The sequence below is a fragment of the Pelophylax lessonae genome, assembly GCF_965119305.1.
Source record: "Pelophylax lessonae genome assembly, chromosome: 1".
Lineage (NCBI taxonomy): Eukaryota > Metazoa > Chordata > Amphibia > Anura > Ranidae > Pelophylax > Pelophylax lessonae.
The window spans coordinates 475,686,964-475,710,733 of NC_138768.1; the positions used below are offsets into that span (position 1 = coordinate 475,686,964).

The following is a 23,770-nucleotide window of genomic DNA, read 5'->3' on the forward strand; positions in this document are numbered from 1 at the left end:
CCTGCCACTATTTAAGGGCGACTCCGGTTACAGCACAATATAGCGGTGCGGACCGTTCTCACGATTTAAAGGGGCAATGCACCTTTTTTTCTACAACTTGCAAAATGGAGTCCCATGCAGTTATTTCTCCTCCAGACCCCCTCAGTGCGACTGCCGGTGCATCTGGATCACAGTCTCTCATGTCTTTCTGCATTATTGGAAAATCTGGCATCAAAGGTGGGTTTTGTAATGAAATATGTCAATAGCCAAAAACAGCCACTGCCTTCTCTGTCCTGATTCAGAGCCTGATATGGTTGCCTCAGACAACCCCCTCCCTGAGGGATTTCTGTCCTAGCAGTTGGATGGTGAGGAGGATATGGTGAAAGCACTGATTCGTTTAGTAAGAGAAACATTGAAATTGGATGATGAGCCCACAGTCAGGAAAGTGGGTCGTTTTTGGCTCCTGCAAAGCACAGAAGTCGGGTCAGGTGTTCCTTGTCCCGAAAACTTTCAAGATATTGTGAATGAGCAATGGCGGCGCATTAAGCACGTGCTAGTGGTGCTACAGCTCTTTAAATTCCGTTATCCCTTTGCTGACTCAGTCTCGAACCGCTGGACGGTGTCGCAGAGGGTGGATAACCCTGTTTCCAGACTGAACAAATCTACTGTGCCTGTGGAAGACTCCCCGGCGTTAATGGACCCGTTGGACAGACGGGTGGAATCTCTTTCCCGCCACCTGCATCTTTTGGCAGGCTTGATACTAAAACCTGTCTTTGCGTCCATTCTGGTTTCTCAGACGGTAACGGAATGGGTTTAAGTGCTTAGGAGTAACTTAACCACAGATAGTTTCCCTGACTCTAAGCTCACGGATCAGATGGCCCAGGCCCTGGTGTTCCTGTGTGGTTCGGCCCTGTACGCGACCCCTCTGGTTGCCAGGGTGTCAGTGGTAGGGATTGCCATACGCCGCATGGTGTGGCCCGAAGAGCTGGTCGGCGGACCAGGCTTCTAAAAAGGCCTTAACAGATCTCCCCTTTTGGGTGAATGTCTTGAGACTCCTTGGATGAGTTGATCAAAGGTTTAACGGGGGGTAATCGTATTAATCCCCAATCCTCAAAAGTTAGGGCGCCCCACAGTAAGCGGGGGCCCTTTTTCACGGGTCATAGGCGTTTTCTTTTTCATGCCTCGGGGCAGAAGAAAAAGGTAAACCGTTCAGAGCCCCTGGAGGGAACAAGAATGCTTGGTCGAGTAAGCCCAAGTATAACCAGTCCAGTTTGGCAGACAAATCCTCTTTGACATGAAGGGTCGCCCTCATCGATTCGGGGGTGGGGGGACGTTTGCATTACTTTCAGGAACCCTGGACATCTCTTGATTCAGGACAAATGGGTTCACAAACTGATTCGTTCTGGGTACAAGATCACATTTCGGCCTCACCCAGCAGACGGATTTTTTCCCTCAAACCTACGTCTGTCTCTGGATCGCTTAAAGGATCTCAGGGAGGCAGTGCAGCATCTCCTTGCACAATGAGTGATTGTGCCAGTTCCTAGGCAGGAACAGTTTCAAGGTTTTTATTCAAACCTGTTCACGATGCCTAGAAAGGAGGGCAGGGTGAACCGCTTTGTGCGGGTGCAGAAATTCCAGATGGAATCCATTCGGTCGGTGCTAGCATCTTTAAATCAAGGGTACTTTTTAGCCTCTATCGATATCAAAGATACGTATTCACACATCCCTATATACGGGGGACATCAAAGGTATCTCCGTTTTGCAGTAGCAGAGGAGCACTTTCAATTTGTGGTGTTACCCTTTGGTCTAGCCTCCACCCCCAGAGTCTTCACCAAGGTTTTGGCCCCGGTGCTGGCTTTGCTACGCAGAAAAGGGATTGTGGACCTGGGATATCTGGATGATCTCCTGTTGAGAGCAATATCTCACTCAGCCTTGTTGGCCGACCTGTCAATCACGGTTCCGACCCTTCAGGAGTTCGGGTGGACCATCAACTTCCAAAAAATCTGCACTGACCCCGTCGGTGCGACTGAAATACCTGGGACTGTCTTTTGACTCCTTTCTGGCGAGGGTCTTTCTTCCCAGGGACAAACTTGAGATGTTGCAGGGAGAGATCAGGTTGCTGATGGATACTATCTCTCCTCTCTGCAGACTTGCATGAGAGCCCTGCGGCTGATGGTGTCGACCTTCGAGGTGGTCCCATTTGCTCAATTTCATTCCAGGCCTTTGCAGAAGGAGATTGCTGTCAAGTGGAACAAGGATCCGCAGTCCTTAGACAGAATATGTTTGAGCGGATTACTTGTTGTCAAGTTCTGGACCAAGGGGAATGGTCTCTGAATCCAGAGATATTTCATCTTCTGTGTGTCCGGTGGGGCACCCCGGAGGTCGACCTGTTTGCGTCTCGTCTGAACAAGAAGGCTCGAGACCCTCTGGCCGACGCCCACAGACGCATTGGTGGCTCCTTGGAGGCAGTATTGGATGCTTTATGCCTTTCCTTCAATACAGCTGTTGTCGAGGTTCCTCCGCAGCTTGGCGGTGGAAAAGGGTGCCAGTATTTCTGGTGGCGCCAGACTGGCCTCGCCGGTCTTGGTACGCAGACCTGGTAAAGATGGTAGTCGAGCCTCCCTGGCGGTTGCCTCTGCTGGCTTTAATGGCATGGCTGTTGAAGGCCAGGTGCTGTGAGACAGGGGTCTCTCGGAGTCTGTGATCCCTACCCTGCTAAGGGCTAGGAAAGCGACTTCCAGGAAAATGTATCATCGTACTTGGAAGATGTATATTTCCTGGTGTGAATCGCAAAACTTGCACCCTCGCTTGTTTTCGATTGCGAGGGTTTTGGCTTTCTTGCAGAAAGGAATTGAGCAACGGTTGGCCCTGGGCATAAACAAGGGCTAAGTGTCGGCCTTAGCTATTTACTTCCAACACACGCTGGCAACTAATTCCTTGATCCGCACATTTATTCATGGGGTGCGTCATCTGGCTCCTCCGAGAAGATCCCCTTTGCCTCCGTGGGATCTGAATTTGGTTTGGTCTGTTCCTCAAAAGCCTCCTTTTGAGAATATTAGGGACATATCACTGCCTTTATCTCAGAAGGTTGCCTTTCTGGTGGCTATTACTTCTGCCCGCAGAGTGTCTGAATTGGCGGCGCTTTCCTGTCCGGCTTACTTAGTCATTCATGGAGATAAAGTGGTTTTCCGACCTAATCAGTCCTTTCTTCCTAAGGTGGTGTCTAATTTCCATTTAAATGAAGACCTTGTTTTGCCTTCACTCTGTCCTAAGCCTCCCAAGGAAATTGCCTTCCATTCTCTGGATGTGGTTCAGGCGGTCAGGGTTTACCTGTCGGCCACGGAGCCTTTTAGGAAATTGGATTCTTTTTTTTGTCCTTACTGAGGGATCTCATCAGATGGATTAGGCAGACGGTTGTTCAGGCTTATTCATTGAAGGGTCAGGTTCCTCCTTTCCCTGTGAGAGCGCATTCTACTAGATCGCTGAAAGCCTCTTGGGCTTTTCGCCATCAAGCATCGTCTGCTCAAGTGTGTAAGGCGGCGACTTGTCGTCTGTGCATACTTTTACAAAATTCTACATGATTGATTTATTGGCATCTTCGGGTGCCTCTTTTGGCCGCAAGGTTTTGCAGGCTGCTGTTTAGAGACTTGTTTTTTTCTCTTTAACCACTTTACCACCGGAGGATTTTGCTGTCTTACGTCCAGGCCACTTTTTGCGATTCGGCACTGTGCGACTTTAACTGACAATTGCGCGGTCGTGCGACGCCGTACCCAAACCAAATTTACGTCTTTTTTTCCCACAAACAGAGCTTTCTTTTGGTGGTATTTGATCACCTGTGATTTTTACTTTTTGCGCTATAAACAAAAAAAGCGTAAATTTTGAAAAAATATTCTTCACATTTTTTTTATATGAAATCCCCCCCCCCCAAAAAAAAGGTAAAAATCAAATTTTTTTTACATTTTTGGCCAATTTGTTTTCTGCTACCTATGTTTAGTAAAAAAAAATCACAATAAGCGTATTTTGATTGGTTTGCGCAAAAGTTATTGCGCTTACTAAGGGAAAGATTTCTTTCATTTTTGGTGTTTTTTTTTTATTTTACGAGTAGTGGCGGCGATCTGCGTTTTTTTTTTTTTTTTTTTTTTTTTTTGCGGGACTGCGACATTGCAGCGGACAGACCGGACCCTTGACTGACATTTTTGACACTTTTGGGGGTACCAGTGACATTACTACAGTAATCAGTGCTATACATATGCACTGTTACTGTAAAAATGACACTGGCAGGGAAGGGGTTAATTTTATTGGAGAGGGAGGGGTTAATGTATACCTGGTGCTTACTAACGTGTGTGGGGGTAGGTGACTGAGTGACACAGGGATAGATCGCAGGTTCAGCTATGCTGAACCCTGCAATCTGACCCTGTCTGTCACTTAGGAGATCCGCCCGCTTTGTTTACACAAGCGGGCGGATCTCCAGACTCGATTCCCCGACGATCGGGGAAGAGCGGCGGTAATCACCGCCGCTCCTCCCCTGGCCCGACTCCTGCTGTGACTGAATACAGCGGGAGCGAGCCTCCGGCGGTGCGCGTGCGCCGCCCACAAGGGGAGGAGTCCAACGATGTAGGTCTATGTCGCTGGACGGGAACGAGCCACTTTGCCGCAGTACAGACAATGTGACTGGTCGGAAAGTGATTAAGGGTTCAAACTTTGTTCCAGGCTAAACTCCTGTTACTGGTTGAGCTTTTTGTTACCCAGTTGGCTACGTTTTTTAGCCTTGGAAATATGTTAACTGTTGTGTTTCTTCCCACCCCTCATGCCTATACTGCTTTGGGACGTCCCAATGGTAAAGAAGCATAGCTGCTGCGTCTGTCAATGGACGATAGAGAAAAATGGATTTCTGTAAGAACTTACTATAAAATCCTTTTCTTTGAAGTCAATTTACAGACACAGCACCCATCCCTCTGTTTTGGGGATGGTTTGTGTCTTCTTTTCACTGCTTGTTACGAAACGGATTTGAGAGCACAGTGTGTGCGGGGTTATGCCGAGGAGGACAGCCCCTCTAGGCATCAGTGAATTTTTTCACTGCCTAGTCTACTCCTGTAGATGGCGCATAACCCAATGGTAAAGAAGCATAGCTGCTGCGTCAAAGGACTTCAAGGAAAAGAATTTTATGGTAAGTTCTTACAAAAATCCAGTTTTCTCTCGTTCATTGACGGACACAGCGAAATATCTTCATTAGTTGAATGGGTTATGCTGCGCTACGACACTAGGTGGAAAAGGGTTAACAAAGTTAACAGAACTTTTAGCTACACCCATATGGGGAAGTCCCAGGTGATATACTCCCACTTCCTGCTCTACGATTCAGTTTTTTTTTTTCTGCCTAGTCAGAAGTAAGGACCTAGCTCCTTGCTGGGATCTCTGGTCTTGGCATTTTTTCCCTTTTTAAATTGAATTTTTTTTCTTCTTTTATTATTTTCTGTTCCTGTGAGAACTACAATTATTTAGGTTCCTTGGAGAGCTACAATCAACTGCCAGACTGGGCGATGGACTGGATATTCTAGATCCTTAAGGTCTCCCCTGTCTGGCCAGCGAGCGCAGCGCTAGGTCGGCTGCGACATAGTCCCCCCTGCAAGAGAAACGCCTTGCGAGGATGCACACGATGGTCATGGCCTGAGTCGCAGCGTACCTCTAGCCCACAGCACCCCCCATTCCAAGATGGGGAGGTAGTTTGCCCGGAGTGGTGCCCACCCAGTTCCATGGTGTGGTAAGTAGTGACCCCCCTCTCCCTTTGTGGCCCCTCCGGATGGACGTGGGCCCCTCCTTGGGATGGTTGGAACCCCGGGTTCCCTATTATTCCCCACCAGCCCCTCTAACAGTCACTGTGGTCTTTTGAACCCAACCTACCCACACTGCCCCCCCCCCCTTACCTGCGTGAGGTAGGAGCTGGCTTTGCCACTTTCTCCAGTGGGGGTGGGGGGGTGGATGTGGTTTTTGCTGTCCGGGCTTTCCTGATCGTACACACGGGCGTTTGAGCAAATTCTCGGGCCCCCTGGGAGTTAGTGACTGGGGCAGGGCTGTCCTTCGGGCTCCCTGCAGTGGTTATAGGCTGGGGGGGAGCAGATGTCTTATCTGTGGGTCTGCGCTTCATGTGGCTGGATCGGGCCGAAAATTTAGTCCGTTGCTTTGCAGCCTACTTGCGGCTCTTCGGGTACCTGACCAAGATGTCAGAGTGCCTGACCAAGCTGATTGGATGGTGTTGCCGCTGGGCGCCTCACGCGGCTGGATTGGGCCAAAAATTGAGGCTTTGCAGCCTACTCGCTGCTGATGGAGCTGGCTGTTCAAGGGACTGACCAAGCTGTTTGAGCTGTGGATCAATCAAACAGAACTGCCGGAGGAATTTAGGCTGCGGCTTTGTGGCCTACTTGCGGCTGTTTGTCCGAGCTGTTGACAGGCTGTTCGAGCTGCTGACCGGGGTGATAGAGCATACAGAAAATGCTCCGTATAGATGCGAGATTAAGAAGCTATAAAGTTGGCTGATAGAGCAGCGGACGGGCCTCCGCATTTCGGGTGGACATATGGACTGCCTGGCACCCCCTTTGATCCACGGTGGCATCGTGGGGGCTGCATTTTTTAGAGAAAAGTGAAGCAGCCATTATTGTGTGGGGGTACTCTGCCTGCACGTCTGTGTCACGGCAGACTCCCCCTTTCCCTTTATAGGGGGCTATGTTCTTTTATGTCCTTTATGTCTTTATGTCCTATTTTGTGGACCTTTAGCTGTCTTCTTGCGGGACTGGGGTTGGCAACCTCCCCTGCTTGTTATGTTCTCAGGGTGAGCTTGGCATATAGCGATGGTACTGGGTCTGCGTGCTCTGGGTGCTTCGGGTGCTCTGTGGTGAGGATAATTCCTCTTATTCCTGCAGCTGCCTTTTGCAGATGCATGGGGTGCCATTATTCCTAATAGTTCCCCGACGCAGCTGGCAAACACGCATGTGTTCGTAGCCAGCAAAATGCAGGGTGCCGCAGTACCTTGTGGTTTGGTGCAGAGAGATTTTAGAAACGGTGTCTGCACTGTTTTTGCATGCACATGCAAGGGCGCTGGTGGATGCACTGATTGTATTGGTGCCGGAAACTTTAAACATGGGGGATGCAGCTACTGCTGCATCAAAGGCGCCTGTCCCCTCAGGGCCCGCAGATCCCCTAAAACGGCAAAGGTATTCCCTTTTCACTCCTACTGTGACAAAATTGCCGCGAGTCAGTGGAGTTGTTCTAAACGCAATATGGCGGTGTCTGAGCATTTCGATAGACGTTATCCCTTGAAGAGTCTTTGAGTACATGGGCAGTCCCACCTGTGGTGGACTCTCAGGTTTCCAGGCAGAATAATTCTGTCCTATTTCTGGTGGAGGAGTCTCCGGTTTAAAAGATCCTTTTGGCGGGAGAGCTGAGACTTTGGCCCGTCATGTCTTCTGTGGCCACTTTGGTCCTTCGGCCGGTGTTTACCAGTACATGGTGTCCCTGACTTTCCCGAGTGGGCAGTTGTTTGCGCCAGGATCTGGAGGGGGAACAGATTCCTCCTGCTTTTGTGGAGCTGGTGGACTAGTTGGTCCAGGGGTTGAAATTAGTCTGTGATGCCTATCTGGATGCAGCTCCCTTAATCTCTGGGCTGTGTGTGACAGCAATGGTCCTTCGGCTCACGATATGGCTAAAATGCTGGTCTGTGGACCAGACTTTCCAGATGGCTTTATGTGATCTTCCCTTAGTGGGGGAATTGTCTGTTTGGAGCCTGCCTGGAAGGATCTCCTCCGGAGGTTCCATGAGGGCCTGGTCTGGTATGCTGACGGGGCCTTCCAGACCTGCAGACAAACACCCCTTTCGGTTTGAAGGGGCGCTCTCACCCATACCTGGGGTGGAGGAGGACGTCTTCACTTTTTTCCCGGACCCGTGGATCTCCCTGATTCAAGACAAGTGGATCCACAGGTCCAGGCGAAGCTACGCAATTCCCTTGCGAAGCGCGTTGATGTCTCTAGCAGCTGTGATACCACAATTCAGATCCCTATCAGAGGGCGGGCTGCGGGGGATGATTCAGTTTCCCTGCTATTTTTGAACCTGGAAGAGGCATCAATACTGGAATCCTACTTCTAAACCCCCATTTTGCTTTTGAAGGGAGAAAAGAAGGCAGCCTGATCTACTGACTAGAGGTAATCCACTTATTACAGGACACGTGAGAATTCCAAAAAGACTGCATCTATGCAGCCAAACTGGTCACTTTTGTTCTATCACCTCCAAGTTGATGAATTATTGCTATTGTATAACGCTGCTTAAACCCAGGTGCATATACACAGTCACAATACCTGCATTCACAGCGGAGGATGGACATATGATTCTAATCAGCTAATTATATGCAAAGATATTCTATCCTGTTATTGGTGGACATTGATGAGTGACTATTACCATTCAAGGAATGGAATCAGTGCACTAGATGCTGGGTTTTTCAAACTTTCTACCTTACATTTTGTTCACTTCAAGTCCAGTTCATGAGGATTTTTGCCCCATTCCACTTCCATTCACTTCCTCACGCAGCTCGAGCTTCAAGGGGACTTGCATTTAGAGGGAAACCCCTTTCACTCTTGTGATTATACTGTGGCTGCCGTGGATATCCCTCTGGATGCAAGCAGTATCCGGAACCAGCCCAATGTTATTCTGTGTCAGTTTTATTTGTTTTGTCTTGTCTTCTGTTTAATGTTGCTACGGCTATGATACTATGTTATGTGTTCAATATTTATGTGGGTACTTTATCCAACAATAAAACTCAGTTGAAACACTATGCATTGGAAGAAGTCTATAGGGGATATTTTTTTATATATGTTTTGGTTATGTCGGCTTGCATAGATTGTTGGCTTTTTTGAGAAATACTGTATTTTTCGCCGTATAAGACGCACCGGCATATAAGACGCACCCAATTTTAAAGGAGGAAAATCTAGGAAAAAAAAGATTCTGAACCAAATGCTGCAGTAAAATATTTTATATCAACAGGTGATGGTATAGGCATGGCACAGGTGAGGGTATAGGCATGGCACAGGTGAGGGTATAGGCATGGCACAGGTGAGGGTATAGGCATGGCACAGGTGAGGGTATAGGCATGGCACAGGTGAGGGTATAGGCATGGCACAGGTGAGGGTATAGGCATGGCACAGGTGGTGGTTTAGGCATGGCACAGGTGGTGGTTTAGGCACCGGCACCGCCCCCATTGGACGTCAGGACTCAGCAGGCAGCAGACCAAATGTGTATTCGCCGTATAAGACGCACCAACTTTTCCCCCCCAGTTTTGGGGAAGAAAAAGTGCGTCTTATACGGCGAAAAATACGGTAGTTTAATTAACCCCATTCATCACTTTTTATACAAGTGGATCCACAAGCTGTTTCGGTCTACTGCTCCCGAGAGGTTTTTTCCTTTCAACCTGCCTTTTTTCCTAGATCGCCTGTGAGGTCTTGTCATGGCAGTGCAAGCTTTGTTACTATGAAGGGTGATTGTTCCAGTCTCAGAACCAGAATGTTTGTTTCATGATTGCAGGTCCCAGGCGCCTACAGCCACACCACCCTGAATGCGCCCAATCTCGTCTGATCTCAGAAGCTAATCAGGGTCGGGGACTGGTTAGTACTTAAATGGGAAACCGCCTGGGAATACCAGGTGCTGTAGTCTTAAAGAAAAGTGAGGTACGTCCAATTTTGGACCTCAAGCTTTGAACCGCCTTGTGCGGGTGCAGATGTTTCAAATGGAGTCTGTTTGTGCGATAGTGGCATCCCTACATCAGGGGGCTCTTCTGCCCTCTATCAATATTAAGGATACTTACCTTCATATTCTGAGATATGTCAGTGTTCCGCGTTTCCTCCGCTTGCCGTAGGCGAGGAGCATTATCAAGAGGTCTCGCCTCAACCCCTCGTGTTTTTTCGCTATTGCTGGCCCTGGTGGTGGCATTGTGCCTGCGGGGGATTGCGATACTGGAGTATCTGGATCTTCTTCTGCAGAGACTGACTGCTCTGGAGGACAGCTGGGTGATTACTGTGGGGACTCTACAGGAGTTTGGTTGGAAATTAAATTTCCAGGTATTGGCTCTGGTACCGTCCACCTAGTTGGACTGTCTGGGTCTGCTCTGGGCACGGCCTCAGCCAGGGCGTTCCGCCCATGGGATGAGTTCCAAACTCTGTCCATGCGAGAAGTCTGCAATAGAGATTCTTGTCATATGGGGCAGGAATCCACAGTGTCTAGACACTCTGATCCTGTTGAGCCGGGATACTAGAGGGTCCCTGACATGGTGACTTTGTTCTCCGGCGCTTCAACAGGTACATTTTCCTTCCTGGGATGGTGGTCACCACGGATGCCAGTCTGTCCGAGTGGGGTGGCGTTTTTTTGTTTCGGTTTGTGCTCGGGGGGTCTGAACTCTGGAAGAATCCAGACTACCGATCTATATACTGGTCACTTCTTCCGGAGGTGTTTCATCAGTTGTGTGTCCGGTGGGGTACTTTCGAGGTGGTCCTGTTGGCCTCTCGTTTTCAACAGGAAGGTGCTTGGGTTTGTGGCACAGTCTTGGGATCTTCTGTCCGACGCCACAGAAGCACTGGTGGCTTTTTTGGGACCAGTATTGTCTTTCCTCTTCTAGAATTTCTGCCAAGACTCCTGCGTTGACTCGAGGCAAAAGAGATTATGGCCATCCTGGTGGCTCCAGACTGGCCTAGCCGGTTTTGGTACGCAGATCTGATACGGTTGGTCACCAATGCTCCCTGGAGACTTCCTTTTAGAATAGATCTGTTGGCCCAAGGGCCAATCTTCCATCTTGCCTTACAGTCACTGGCATTTACGGCTTGGCTGTCAGAAGCCAGGTGTTGAAGGCTGATTCCCACACTGCTTTAAGCTAGTAAATCTACTTCTAGGTAGTTTTACCATCGTGTTTGAAAAGAGTAATTAGCGGATTCAATCTCTTCGGGTTCACCCCGGCTTTTTTTCGGTGACTCAGGTTTTAGCCTTCCCCCAACATGGTGTGGAGCAGCGTCTGGCCTCGGGTACCACCGAGGGCCAGTTTCGGCCATGGAGGTTTCTTTCATCAACCTTAGGCTACATTTTTCTGTGGTTCACACCTTTGTTTGAAGGGGTTCGCCACTTGTCTTCCCCAATGCGTTTCCATTGCCCTCGTGGGATCTCATCTTGGTGCTGTTGGTTCTTCAGTAACCGCTGTTGGAAAATGTTTTTTACGAGATTCCTCTGCTTACATGTCCCAAAAGGTGGTCTTCTGGGTGGCTTTTTCTTCTGCATGTAGGGTGTCGGGGCTGGCAGCTTGTCTTGTCCACCTTACTTGATGGTTCATGGGTATAAAGTGGTGCCCCCGGCCCTGGCAGTTGTTTCTTCCAAAAGTCGTCTCGGGTTTTCATTTAAATAAGGCATGTGTAACCTTCCTTGTGTCCTAGCCTAAGCACCCTAAAGAGCTTGCCTTACACTCTTTAGATGTGGCTCGGCCAATCAGGGTGTACCTGGCGACGACTGAGTCGTTCCAAAAATCATATTCCCTATTTTTCCTTACGGATGGATTTGGTTAGGCTGGCAGAGTCTGCTACGACCATTTCCAGATGGATAGGCAGACAGTGGTGCAGGCCTATTACATTTAGGGTCGGGGTCCTCCTTCCCTGTTATGGCACATTTTATATGGACATTTTCACAAAATTTTTATAAGGTAGATGTGTTGGCATCTGTGGATGCCCTCTTTTAGCTGCAAGGGTTTGCAGGCCGCTGTTGGAGAGGATTAGTCCTATTAAAGGGTGTATTTTTTTGTCAGGTGAGCTCCAGTTGTTCCTGGTTGAGCTCCTGGATTACCTGGTTGACTTTGTTTAGCCTGTTGGGATTTTTTCTTGCTGTGTTAGTTTTCCATACCTCGTGCTATTACTGCTTTGGGATGTCCCATTCGACTAATGAAGATATGTTGCTGTGTCCGTCAGTGAATGAAAGAGAAAACTTGATTTTTGTCTTACCATTAAAATCGTTTCTCTGATGTTTATTTGCGGACACAGCACCCACCCCTCTGTGGAGTTGGGTTATTTATTCTTCTGACACTGCTTGTTACAAAACTGAATGCCAGAGCAGGAAGTGGGAGTATACCACCTGGGACTGCCCCATGGGTGTAACTAAAAGTTCTGTTAACTTTGTTAAACCTTTTCCACCTAGTGTCCTACTCCTAGGAAGTGCAGCATAACCTATTCGACTAATGAAGATATGTTGCTGTGTCCGTCAATGAACATCAGAAGAAAGGATTTTATGGTAAGACAAAAATCAATTTTTTTTGCAAAATTGACGCTCTTTTTTTGTTTATAGCGCATGATCAAAAAAACGCACAGGTGATCAAATACCACCAAAAGAAAGCTCTGTTGGAACAAAAGGACGTCAAATTCGTTTAGGTACTGCGTCGCACGACCGCGCAATTGTCCGTTAAAGTCACGCAGTGCCGAATCGCAAAATACCCCCTGGTCAGGAAGGGGGTAAAATCTTCCGGGGCTTAAGTGGTTAAACAATCAGCTTTTATTAAATAAAGGTGGATAAATCTCACTCACATTTGTAGGTGCAACACATGCACTTGGACAATAGCATCAAGTAAATGGTGGAAATCGTGGTAGCATAGTGGGAGAGACTGCACAGCGCCGCCGGTCTCCACAGCGTGCGCTGATAGCTGACAGCCTCACCTAGACAATAGTGTATCGCTCCATCCGTCCTTTCCCCTCCCCTACGCGTGACGACACAGGGATCACGTGTCTTCCTCAGGGGGATATAGGTTCAGTGTTAAGGCCGGTGTTTGCCATCACCTTTTATATCCGAGACGTTAACAGAATGGGCAAAGATTTTACGCCAGGATCTGTAAGGGGCTTAACACCCCTCTGAGCTGGCTGATCAGTTGATCCAGGGGCTACAGTACATCTGTGATGCATCTTTGAATGCGGCCCCCTTGGCTGGTAGGTTATCTGTGACGGCGGTGATTCTTCGCCACATGATTTGGTTGAAGTACTGGTCGGCTGACCAGGTTTCTAAAAAGGTGTGCTGACTGATCTACCTTTTGTAGGTGACCATTTGTTCGGTGCCTCTATGGAAGAGTTCATTAAGTGCCTTACGGGAGGGAAGAGTACTTTACTTCTGCAGGTGGCTAAGGGCAAGGAACCTCGTCGTAAACGTGGTCCTTTTTTCTCGGCTCATTAACGGCCCTTTCGTCTGTCTGGATCGCAGGAAAAGGGTTCTAGATCCACCGTAACTTTGCGCGAGGCTCCAAGAGACCCTAGAATGGCAAGTCAAAAACGGGCACTAGTGGTTCCACAGACAAGCCTTCCCCAGCCTGAAGGGGCGCCCTTACCCACAGCTGGGGTGGGAGGACGTCTTTGAGCAAAGTCCATAGGTCCGGAAAGAAGCACTCAGGACAAATGGGTCCACGAGTTGATTAGGTTGGCTACAAGATCGAGTTTCTGTCCTTGCCTCTGGCAAGAGCCTTTTCCTTCCAACTTACGCCTGTCTCACGATTGGCTGCAGGGCCTCTATGGGTCAGTGCAGGACCTGTTAGCACAAGGAGTCGTCGTGCAGGTTCCAGAGTCGGAACGTTTTCAAGGTTTTTTTTCAAATCTGTTTACCATTCCCAGGAAGGAAGGCAAGGTTCGCCCGATTTTGGACCTCAAGGCTCTGAACCATTTTGTACGGGAAATTTCGGATGGAGTCTATCTGCACGGTAGTGGCTTTCCTTCATCAAGGGGATCTTCTGGCTTCTATGAATCTGGATGACTCTTACCTTCATAATCCAATATATATCAGGCATCAGCATTTTCTTTGTTTTGCCGTGGAGGAGCATTATCAATTTGTGGTGATACCCTTTGGTCTCGCTTCAGCTCCTCGGGTGTTCACAAACGTTTTGGCCCCGGTGGTGGCCTTGCTTCGGCAGAAGGGGATTGCGGTACTAGGTTACCTGGACAATCTACTTCTGCGTGCAGTCTTCTTCGGCTCTAGTAGTTGACTTGGACATTACTGTGCGCACTCTACAGCAGTTCGGATGGACACTGAACTTTCAGAAATTGGCTATGACTCCATCCACCAAGCTGGACTACTTGGGTCTGATGCTGGATTCAGCGTCAGCCCAGGTGTTTCTTCCACAGGCAAAACTACTGAAGTTGTAGGATGCGATTCGGCTCCTGTTGTCCAACCGTCGGTCGTCCCTCTGGACTTGCATGCAAGTGCTGGGTCTGATGGTTTCCACCTTCAAGGCGGTTCCCTTTGCTCAGTTCTATACCAGACCTCTGCAAAGAGATTCTGGCCAAATGGAACAAGGATCAGTTGTCGTTGGACGATCTGATCCTGTTGAGTCAAAGTATGAGGGGGACTGTGATATGATGGCTCCGCTCCCCAGAGCTTCGTCTAGGAAAATAATTTCTTCCCCTGTATTGGACAGTGGTTACCTCGGATGGCAGTCTGGGTGGGGAAGGTGTCTTGGCAGTGTACTCGGCCCAAGGTGTTTAGACTCGAGAGTCAATCAACATACGGGAGATCCGGGCGATCAGACTTTGTCCCAGTGCACGGATCCTCTGCAGGGATGCCCTGTAAGGATACAGTCAGACAATGCTACGGCTTTGGCATAAGTTAATCATCAAGGGGGCACAAGGAGTGCCCTGGCGGCCCGGGAAGTACCTGGCATTCTGAGGTGGGCAGAACTATATGTTCCGGCCCTCTCTGCTGTGCGCATTCCAGGGGTAGAGAATTGGCAAGCTGACTATCTCAGTCGGCAGACGTTGGATCAGGGAGAATGGTCTCTTCACCCAGAGGAGTTTTATCAGCTGTGCCTTTGGTGGGGGACCCCCGATGTGGACCTGTTGGCCTCCCCTCTCAACAGGAAGGTGCAGAGGTTCATGTCAAGGTCTCGGGATCCTTTGGCCGACGCCACAGACACCCTGGTGTTCCCTTGGGGTCAGTATCGTCTGATTTACGCTTTTCCTCTAATACAACTTCTGTCAAGACTGCTACGCAGAATAGAGGTAGAAGTGATTCCAGTCATTCTGGTGGCAACAGACTTGCCTTGCCGGTCTTGGTACGCAGGCCTGGTAAGGCTGGTAGCAGACGTCCCTTGGAAACTTCCTCTCAGGGAAGATCTTCTGTCTCAGGGACCAATCCTTCATCCTGCTTTACGGTCACTGGCTTTAATGACCTGACTATTGAAAGCCAGGTGCTGAAAGACAGAGCGCTGTTGGACTCTGATTCCTACTCTGTTGAAATCTAGGAAATCTACTTCCAGGAAGGTTCATCATCAAGTTCGGAAGGCGTACATTTCTTGTAAGTCTCGGGGGGGTTTCTCCCCATTCCTTTTCGGTGTCTCGCCTGTTGGAGATTCTACAACTAGGTGTAGATCAACGTTTGGCTCTGGGCACCATCAAGGGCCAGATTTCTGATTTGGCCATATTTTTCCAAAGGCGATTGGCGGCGAAGCCCTTGGTTCACACTTTTGTGCAGGTAGTTTGCTCTCTGGCTCCTCCAGTGCGATCCCTGGTTCCTCCGTGGGATCTCAATTTGGTACTGTCAGTACTTCAAAAGCCTCCTTTTGAAAACACTCATCAACTTCCTTTGCTCACTCTGTCGCAGATGGTGGGCTTTTTGGTTGCTATTACTTCTGCGTTTAGGGTGTCTGAGTTGGCTGCGTTGTCCTGTGGGTCACCTTACCTGGTGGTTCACAGGGACAAAGTAGTATTACGACCCAGTCAGGCGTTCCTTCCTAAGGTTGTCTCAAGGGTTTCATTTGAATGAAGATATTGTGTTGCCTAAAGTATTTGCTCTACATTCCTTGGCTGTAGTCAGGGCCATTTGGGTGTACCTGGAGATGACCGAGTCGATTCGGAAATCGGATTCTTTGTTCTTACAGATGGACCTCATAAGGGACAGGCCGCATCTGCTGCAACCATTTCCAGCTGGATCAGGCCGGCAGTGGTGCAGGCCTCTTCTATTAAGGGTCAGGTTTCTCCTTTCCCTGTCAAGGCGCATTCTACGAGGGCGCTTAGTGCCTCCTGGGCCTTCTGTCATCAAGCGTCAGTGGTTCAGGTGTGCAAGGCAGGTACGTGGTTGTCTGTACACACATTTCACACCGTTTTATAAGGTGGATGTACTTGCATCTTTGGATGCTGCAAAGTTTTGCGGGCTGCGTTTGCAGAGGCTCCCACCTCTTGAGGGTTTATTTTTTTCCTGGTGGTGAGCTCCAGCTGTTCCTGGTTGAGCTCCTGTTTTTTACCTGGGTAGCTATGTTTAGCCTTGTTGGTAATTATATGTATTGCTGTGTTTTTTCCACCCATCATTTTGATTCTGCTTTGGGACATCCCAAGGGTCTAGAAGACATGGAGCTGTGTCCGTCAGTGAACGAAAGAGAAAACAGAATTTTTGTCTTACCGTAAAATCATTTTCTCTGAGGTTCACTGACGGACACAGCACCCCGCCCCTCTGTTGGATTGAGATGTATTATTCTGACACCGCTTGTTACAAACTGAAGTCCTATAGCAGGAAGTGATTTGTATACCCCCTGGGACTGCCTCACGAGCCTAGCCAAAATTGTTTCCGCCTAGTCCTACTCCTGAAGAGAGAGCAACATAGTCCAAGGGTCTAGAAGACATGGAGCTGTGTCCGTCAGTGAACCTCAGAGAAAAGGATTTTACGGTAAGACAAAAGCACCTGTGGAGAGATCTCCAAACGGCAGTTGGGAAAAGGAAAAGAACCCTTTCAATCTGAGAGACTTGAAGCAGTTTGCGAAAGAAGAGGGGTTCAAAATTCCAATAGAGTGTTGTAAGAAACTCATTGATGGCTATAGGAAGCAATTTATTCGTTTTTTTTTTTTTTTCCAAATGGTGTGTTACCAAATATTAAATTGAGTGCCAATAATTTTGTCCAGCCCATTTTTGGAGTATTGTGTGGAACGTGCCAGATTTGGCTTTTTGTTTCTCCACTTTTTTGTGTCATACCAATACAAAAAAAAAAAATAAACATGGGAAGGCCTAAACATTTGTATTTGCAACAATGTTCTGGGTGAGGTGGTGCATTATCTGAAAAAATGCAGTAGTGCCAATCTTTTTGGCAATGACTGTATGTAAAAGCTATGCTTAGAGGTGAATGCAGATTTAAAGTGGAAGATACACAGATCTTCTTTTTTTATATACAGGGTATGCAGGATAGGTAGGAAAAGTAGGAAAGGGACATTTTTAAGAATACTTAGTATTAGCCTTTACTGCCACTTTATCTTTGATGTTTAAATACTTTTTATCTGCTTGTATTATGATTTAGATGGTCCAGGGCTTCAAGATCCTTGTCAGAAGGAGACATTTGATGTTTTAGAATCACTCTCTAATCAAGAACGAGAAGACATCACTGCAAATGCACAGGTACTATACATAAGTCTGCAGAGCTGATGTATCTGTTCATTACATGCGTAATATGGGTGTACATACAGGTTTTTCAGTCATTAGTATGCATTTAAAGAAATGTATTTCATGCTATTACAGTAAAAGAGAAAACTGTAAAATAGTTCAAATCACCCTGCCTTTGAGTATGACCGTGCTATGAAAAAACGAAAGGTTGTTTCTCTTACGTCCTCTGACAGTCGCCGCCCACTCATTCAGTCTTCACCAATGGGTATTGACCTCTTATCCATAGGAGCAAGATAGGCATAAGACTTGTTAAAAACAAAGTAATTTACATAGACACACCTATGGGGGCTGTCCCACTGGTCCAATACCCCCCTGCTATCAGCCATCCCAACCCAGTTTGTCTTCTGCCTAGTTTGGAGTAAGATGGGCTCTCTGTGCTGGGGCTACGGTCTCAGCCTTTTCTTCTGTTTTATGATTTTATTTTCTCAAGTGTGTTTTCTTACACTACTAGCTGTTTATTTCTCAGCATTTAGTTGATTCTTCGGATGACGACGGCATTGCTGGGCTGGGAGTCGCACTGGTCGTTCTGGTGTTCCAGGACTGAGGGCCTTATGGAGTCCCAGCCTGCCATCGAGCGTTTAGCAGGCTGTGCGTACGCCCTGGCCTTGCAAACGACCTATCCCTATCCTCAAGGATAAAAGCCTGCGAGGTGGCCACCTCGCTTGGACGTCTAACCCACGGTTTCGTGCGTTGCTAGTGTCCTGCGTTTTTGGCTGACGGCACCCCCACCACTTGGGGTGGGAGGCTTCCCATCGATGAGAGGCACCCACGCCATCAGGTACGGTAAGTACATTCTGTGTGGGGCCTCTGTCTGGGGCTGGCAGTCTGATGTGTCTGGTATCCCCTCATGTCTGTGTCCCTTAATCCCAGTCCCTGCGGTGGCTCTATCGCAGCTGGAACGCTATGTGGGGGGTTTGTGGGGGTCCCTCTCCTGAGTGACACTATGTATGTGGTCAGAGGTGCAGACATGTGCGGCGACCGCCGCGGGTTAAAAAAACGCCGGTCTGCCATTTTAGGTGTGGGCATGCTACTGCGCTTCTGCAGCAATGAATGTAGTGTGTTTTGGCGCTTTACGGCGCCATCTTGTGTGTGGCAATGTGTTCTTCTGTGCACATGTCGGCGGCCATTTTCCCGGAGTCTCCCATTACTTTCTATGGGCAACCATTTTTCCTTAGCCTGTTTTTTCCTAGTTCAGCCTCATGCGGTGGGTGACATCACTTCCCTTTTCTCTGCAGTGGAGATCGGCAGGCGTGTGGTAACACTTGTGGGGTCTGTCTTTGTGTTTTTTTTTTTGTGGGGAATATCTCTGGCTGTCAGCTCATTCCTACTTGCGGGGTCTGCTTGCATAGTCCTTCATAGCAGTGTACTGCGGTGGGATCGCTGTGCGCTTAAAGGGCCAGTACCTTAAAAAAAAAAAAGTTTTTTTCCTTATGGAGTCCCTGGACCGCAAATTTCCCCCAGCCTTAGTGGATGATTCGGGTTCCTCTGGATCTTCTGCTCTGACTGCTGCACTTGCTACTTTAGCGTCCAAAGTGGAACTTTAATGGCTGAACGGGATACTAAGAAGAGGCCTAGGCTTTCTTTCTGATTCCGATCCTATGGTTGCCGTAGACAGTGTGCCCCTTGAGGGGTCTCGTTCTTCCCAGTCTGAAGGGGAGGGGAATGATTCCCCCCCTGGGACGGCCGAGGAACGCGCAGCTATGGCTGCGCTGATTACTGCCGTTAAGGATACACTACATTTAGAGGATGAGCCCAATCCTCCGGGCAAGCGGCCCTCTTTTGGTACCCGCAGATCCCGTAAGGCGGCGCAGGTGTTCCCTTGCCCCGCTGAGTTCCACGAAACTGTGAATGAACAATGGCGCAATTTGAAACGCAATTTTGTGGTGCCTAAACGGTTTCAAATCCGTTACCCTTTTGCGTCTCCTACGGATTCGCCCTGGTTCGTGGCTCCTAAAGTGGATCACACTGTGTCCAGATTGAACAGGGCCACTCTGGTACCCACCGAGGATTCTCCGGTGTTCCGGGACCCTACGGATAGAAGGCTGGAATCCCTTGCCCGCCATTCCTATATGGTGGCGGGTTCCATGCTGAAACCTATTTTTGCCTCCGTCATGGTGGCTCAGGCTGTGGCAGATTGGGCTAAGGTGCTCAGACGCACCCTTGTGACCGCTTCTGCCCCCCCCCCCCCCCACTACCTTGGAGATGGTGGACCAGATTTACCAAGGGGTCATGTATCTGTGTGATGCGGCCTTGGATGAGGCCCCGTTGGCGGCTCGCCTATCGGGGGTCGCGGGAATTAACCGTCGCTAGATTTGTTTTAAAAGCTAGTCGGCTGACCAGACTTCCAGAAAGACATCCCTTATGTGGGGGGATCGTCTTTTTGGGGACTCCCTGGATGAATTGGTTAAAGGTGTCACTGGGGGCAAGAGCACTCTGCTGCCCCAGAATCCTAAGGGTAAGTTCTTCCGCGGTAAGCGGGGCCCTTCCTTTAAACCAAATCAGGGGTCCTTTCGTGCCTTCAATGCGCAGGACAAGGGGAAACCCTTCAAGAGCCAGGGTGGTCAGAGAAAGCCCTGGGCGGGCAAGCCAAAGGCTGCCCAGGCTGGTGCGGCGGCTCAGTCCGCCACTGCCTGAAGGGGCGCCCTCACCCGTTTCAGGGGTGACGTCTGCGTGGTTTCCTTCAACCTTGGCTGCTCCAGATTCCGGACAGGTGGGTTCAGGAAATCATTAGATCGGGCTACAAGTTCGAATTCCTTTCGCGGCCGGCCGACAGATTCTTTCCCTCAAATCTTCATTTGACCCCAGATCGGTTGCTTGATGTTCATCGGGCGGTGCAGGATCTCCTCGCCCAGGGGGTTATCGTCCCGGTACCTCATCGGGACAGATTTTGGGGGTTTTATTCAAATCTGTTCACTGTGCCCAGAAAGGAGGGCAAGGTGCGTCCGATTCTGGACTTGAAAGCTCTGAACCGCTTCGTGTGCGTTCAAAAATTCCACGTGGAATCCCTCCGTTCGGTGATGGCCTCCTTGAGTCCGGGAGATTTCCTGGCTTCTATCGACCTAAAAGTTGCCTATTTACACATCACATTACACATTATTCAAGGGTCATCAGAGGTACCTCCGATTCAATATCACGGAGGAACACTATCAGTTTGTGGCGTTACCTTTCGGTCTCGCTTCGGCTCCAAGGGTGTTTACCAAAGTGCTGGCTCCTGTTCTGGGCTTGTTACGGGCACAGGGCATTGCGTTCTTGGGATATCTGGACGATCTCCTGTTAAGATCGAGTGCCAGTCAGAGCCTACTGCGCGATCTGTCCACTACGGTTCAGACGCTCCAGGAGTTTGTCTCATTCGGTTCGTCTCCCGTATTTGGGGATGGTCCTGGACTCCGCCCAAGCGAAGGTATTTCTGCCGGAGGACAAGCTCCGGACCCTGCAGGACGAGGTGAGGTCCCTCAGGGACAACGAGTCCTCGTCACTCAGGACCTTTTATGCGCTCCTTGGGATTGATGGTTTCGGCCTTTGAGGCCATACCGTTTGCACAGTTTCATACGCGGTCTCTCCAGGCGGAGATACTGGCCAGATGGGACAGGCTCCCCCAGTCCTTGGACCTGAGGATGTCTCTGAGTCGCCAAACCAGAGTGGATCTTCTGTGGTGGCTCCAGTCCCCGGCCGTAGCGGAGGGGAAATCCTTCCGGCCGTTGCTGTGGACGTTGATTACCACGGATGCCAGCCTGTCGGGCTGGGGTGGCGTTCTGGGCAACCTGTCTGCCCAGGGCACTTGGTTGGTGGAGGAATCCTCCCTACCTATCAACATCTTGGAATTGTTCGCGTCCCGGGTAAACAAGAAGGTGGGAAGGTTCGTGGCAAGAATGCGCGATCCTCTGGCAGACGCCTCGGATGCGCTGGTGGTGTCTGATATATGCCTTTCCCCCGATTCAGTTGTTGTCCAGGTTCCTTCGCAGGTTGGTCTCGGAACCGAAGTTGGTGATTCTGGTGGCCCCGGACTGACCGTGCTGGTCCTGGTACGCGGACATCATTCAACTGTCCGTCGAGCCTCCGTGGCGGCTCCCGTTACGAGACGATCTACTGTCTCAGGGACCGATCTTCCATCCTGCTTTACAGTCGCTGGCTTTAACGGCATGGCTGTTGAAAGCCAGGTCCTGAGAGACAGGAGTCTCATCTGAGGTCATTCTTTGCTCAAGGTTAGGAAAGCCTCGTCCGGTAAGATATATTACCGTACTTGGAAGGCTTATTTTGCCTGGTGTGAATCCAGAGGCTTCCCTCCTCGTGCCTACTCGGTGGCGAGGGTGTTGGCCTTCCTACAAACTGGTGTGGATCAGCGCCTGGCATTGACCACGATTAAGGGCCAGCTGTCTTCACTGGCCGTCCTTTTTCAGTGCCCCTTGGCGTCTAACTCTTTGATTCGCACCTTTATTCAAGGTGTGCATCACTTTACCCCTCCTCGGAGGGCGCCTCTACCTCCTTGGGACTTGAACTTGGTTCTGTCCGTTTTGCAACGTCCTCCCTTTGAAAACATCAGGGAAATTGCTTTGCCTCTGCTGTCAAAAAAGGTTGCTTTTCTAGTGGCGATCACTTCTGCACGCAGAGTGTCGGAGTTGGCGGCCTTGTCTTGCCGCTCCCCTTACCTGGTGGTTCATAGGGATAAGGTGGTCTTGCGACCCAACCAGTCCTTCCTTCCAAAGGTGGTTTCTGATTTTCACCTTAATGAGGACATTGTTTTGCCTTCGCTTTGTGCGAATCCTAAACATCCTAAGGAGTTTGCCTTACATTCCTTGGATGTTGTTAGGGCGATCAGGGTTTACCTGTTGTCCACTGAATCCTTTCGTAAGTCGGATTCTCTTTTTGTCCTTCCTGAGGGACCTCGGAAGGGTATGGCTGCGTCTGCGGCGACCATTTCAAAATGGATCAGACAGACGATTGTACAGGCCTATTCGATTAAGGAAAGGATACCACCCTTCCCTGTCAAGGCACACTTTACCAGAGCGGTGAGTGCGTCCTGGGCCTTTCCGGCATCAGGCTTCGGTGGCCCAGGTGTGCAAGGCTGCGACTTGGTCGTCAGTGCACACCTTTTCAAAATTCTACAAACTTGATGTTCTGGCATCGGCAGATACCTCCTTTGGACGCAAAGTTCTGTGTGCGGCAGCGCCTTAAAGGGGGCCCTAGTTTTGCAGGTCCCTGGCTGTTGGGGTTGGTTTTCCCCCTTGTTTATTTGCTTTCCTGGGTTGTTGCTCCAGTTGAGCTATTCTGTTGCCCAGAGGATACCTTCTGTTCACGTAAGGTTCCTTTCTCTGACGTGGGTGCTGCGTTGCCTTTGTGACAGTTACGTTTCCCACCCCTCATGTCCACACTGCTTTGGGACATCCCATTGGTGAAGACTGAATGAGTGGGCGGCGACTATCAGAGGACATAAGAGAAAACTGATTTTTTGTAAAATCTTACCGTAAAAATTCCTTTCTCTGAGTCCTCTGACAGTCGCCGCCCCTCTATTGGGGTTCTTTGGACTTTAACTGCTTGCTACCAAACTGAGTTGGGATGGCTGATAGCAGGGGGGTATTGGACCAGTGGGCCAGCCCCCATAGGTGTGTTTATGTAAATTACTTTGTTTTTAACAAGTCTTATGCCTAGCTTGCTCATATGGATAAGAGGTCAATACCCATTGGTGAAGACTGAATGAGTGGGCGGCGACTGTCAGGACTCAGAGAAAGGAATTTTACGGTAAGATTTTACAAAAATTCAGTTTTTGCTTATCCTGTCAGGAAGATTGCATCTTAAAGCCCGGTTGTATTTTGGGAGCTAAAAGAACCCAGTATTGGTATGACACTTTCTGCCCATGTTCCAGAGTATACCTGTGCATGAAGTATTGCTAATGACATGGCTTAAAATAAGCTGTTGATGAGAAGATAATATAAAGGTTTCCACTCAGTGGCAGCCGGTGCTCAAAATTTGGGGGGGCGCAAACAGAAAAATGTAATAGGCATTGCTTTGCGGCAAAAAAAGCTGTAAAAAATTGCGTGACTTTGAGGTCGCAAAAGTGTTAAAGGGGCCTTCAGTAATTAAGGTATAGTGTGCCCCCTTGCAATGCAGAGAGACCAGCGTGCCCCCTTTTAATGCAGAGAGACTAGCGTGCCCCCTTTCAATGCACAGTGACCCCCCCTTTCAATGCACAGTGACCCCCCCTTTCAATGCACAGTGACCCCCCTTTCAATGCGCAGTGACCCCCCTTTCAATGCGCAGTGACCCCCCTTTCAATGCGCAGTGACCCCCCTTTCAATGCGCAGTGACCCCCCTTTCAATGCGCAGTGACCCCCCTTTCA

General features: G+C 49.3%; 1 protein-coding gene across 1 annotated transcript in view; it reads left to right on the top strand.

Annotated features, from left to right (window-relative positions):
* ZFR2 (zinc finger RNA binding protein 2) overlaps positions 1 to 23,770 on the top strand; it is a gene marked incomplete at its 3' end in the record, with an annotated part of 435,737 nt that overhangs the window by 403,870 nt on the left and 8,097 nt on the right. Inside the window, exon 18 of the mRNA XM_082246780.1 lies at positions 17,293 to 17,390. Coding sequence (XP_082102906.1) covers positions 17,293 to 17,390 — 98 coding nt within the window. The remainder of the gene's footprint in view (positions 1 to 17,292; positions 17,391 to 23,770) is intronic.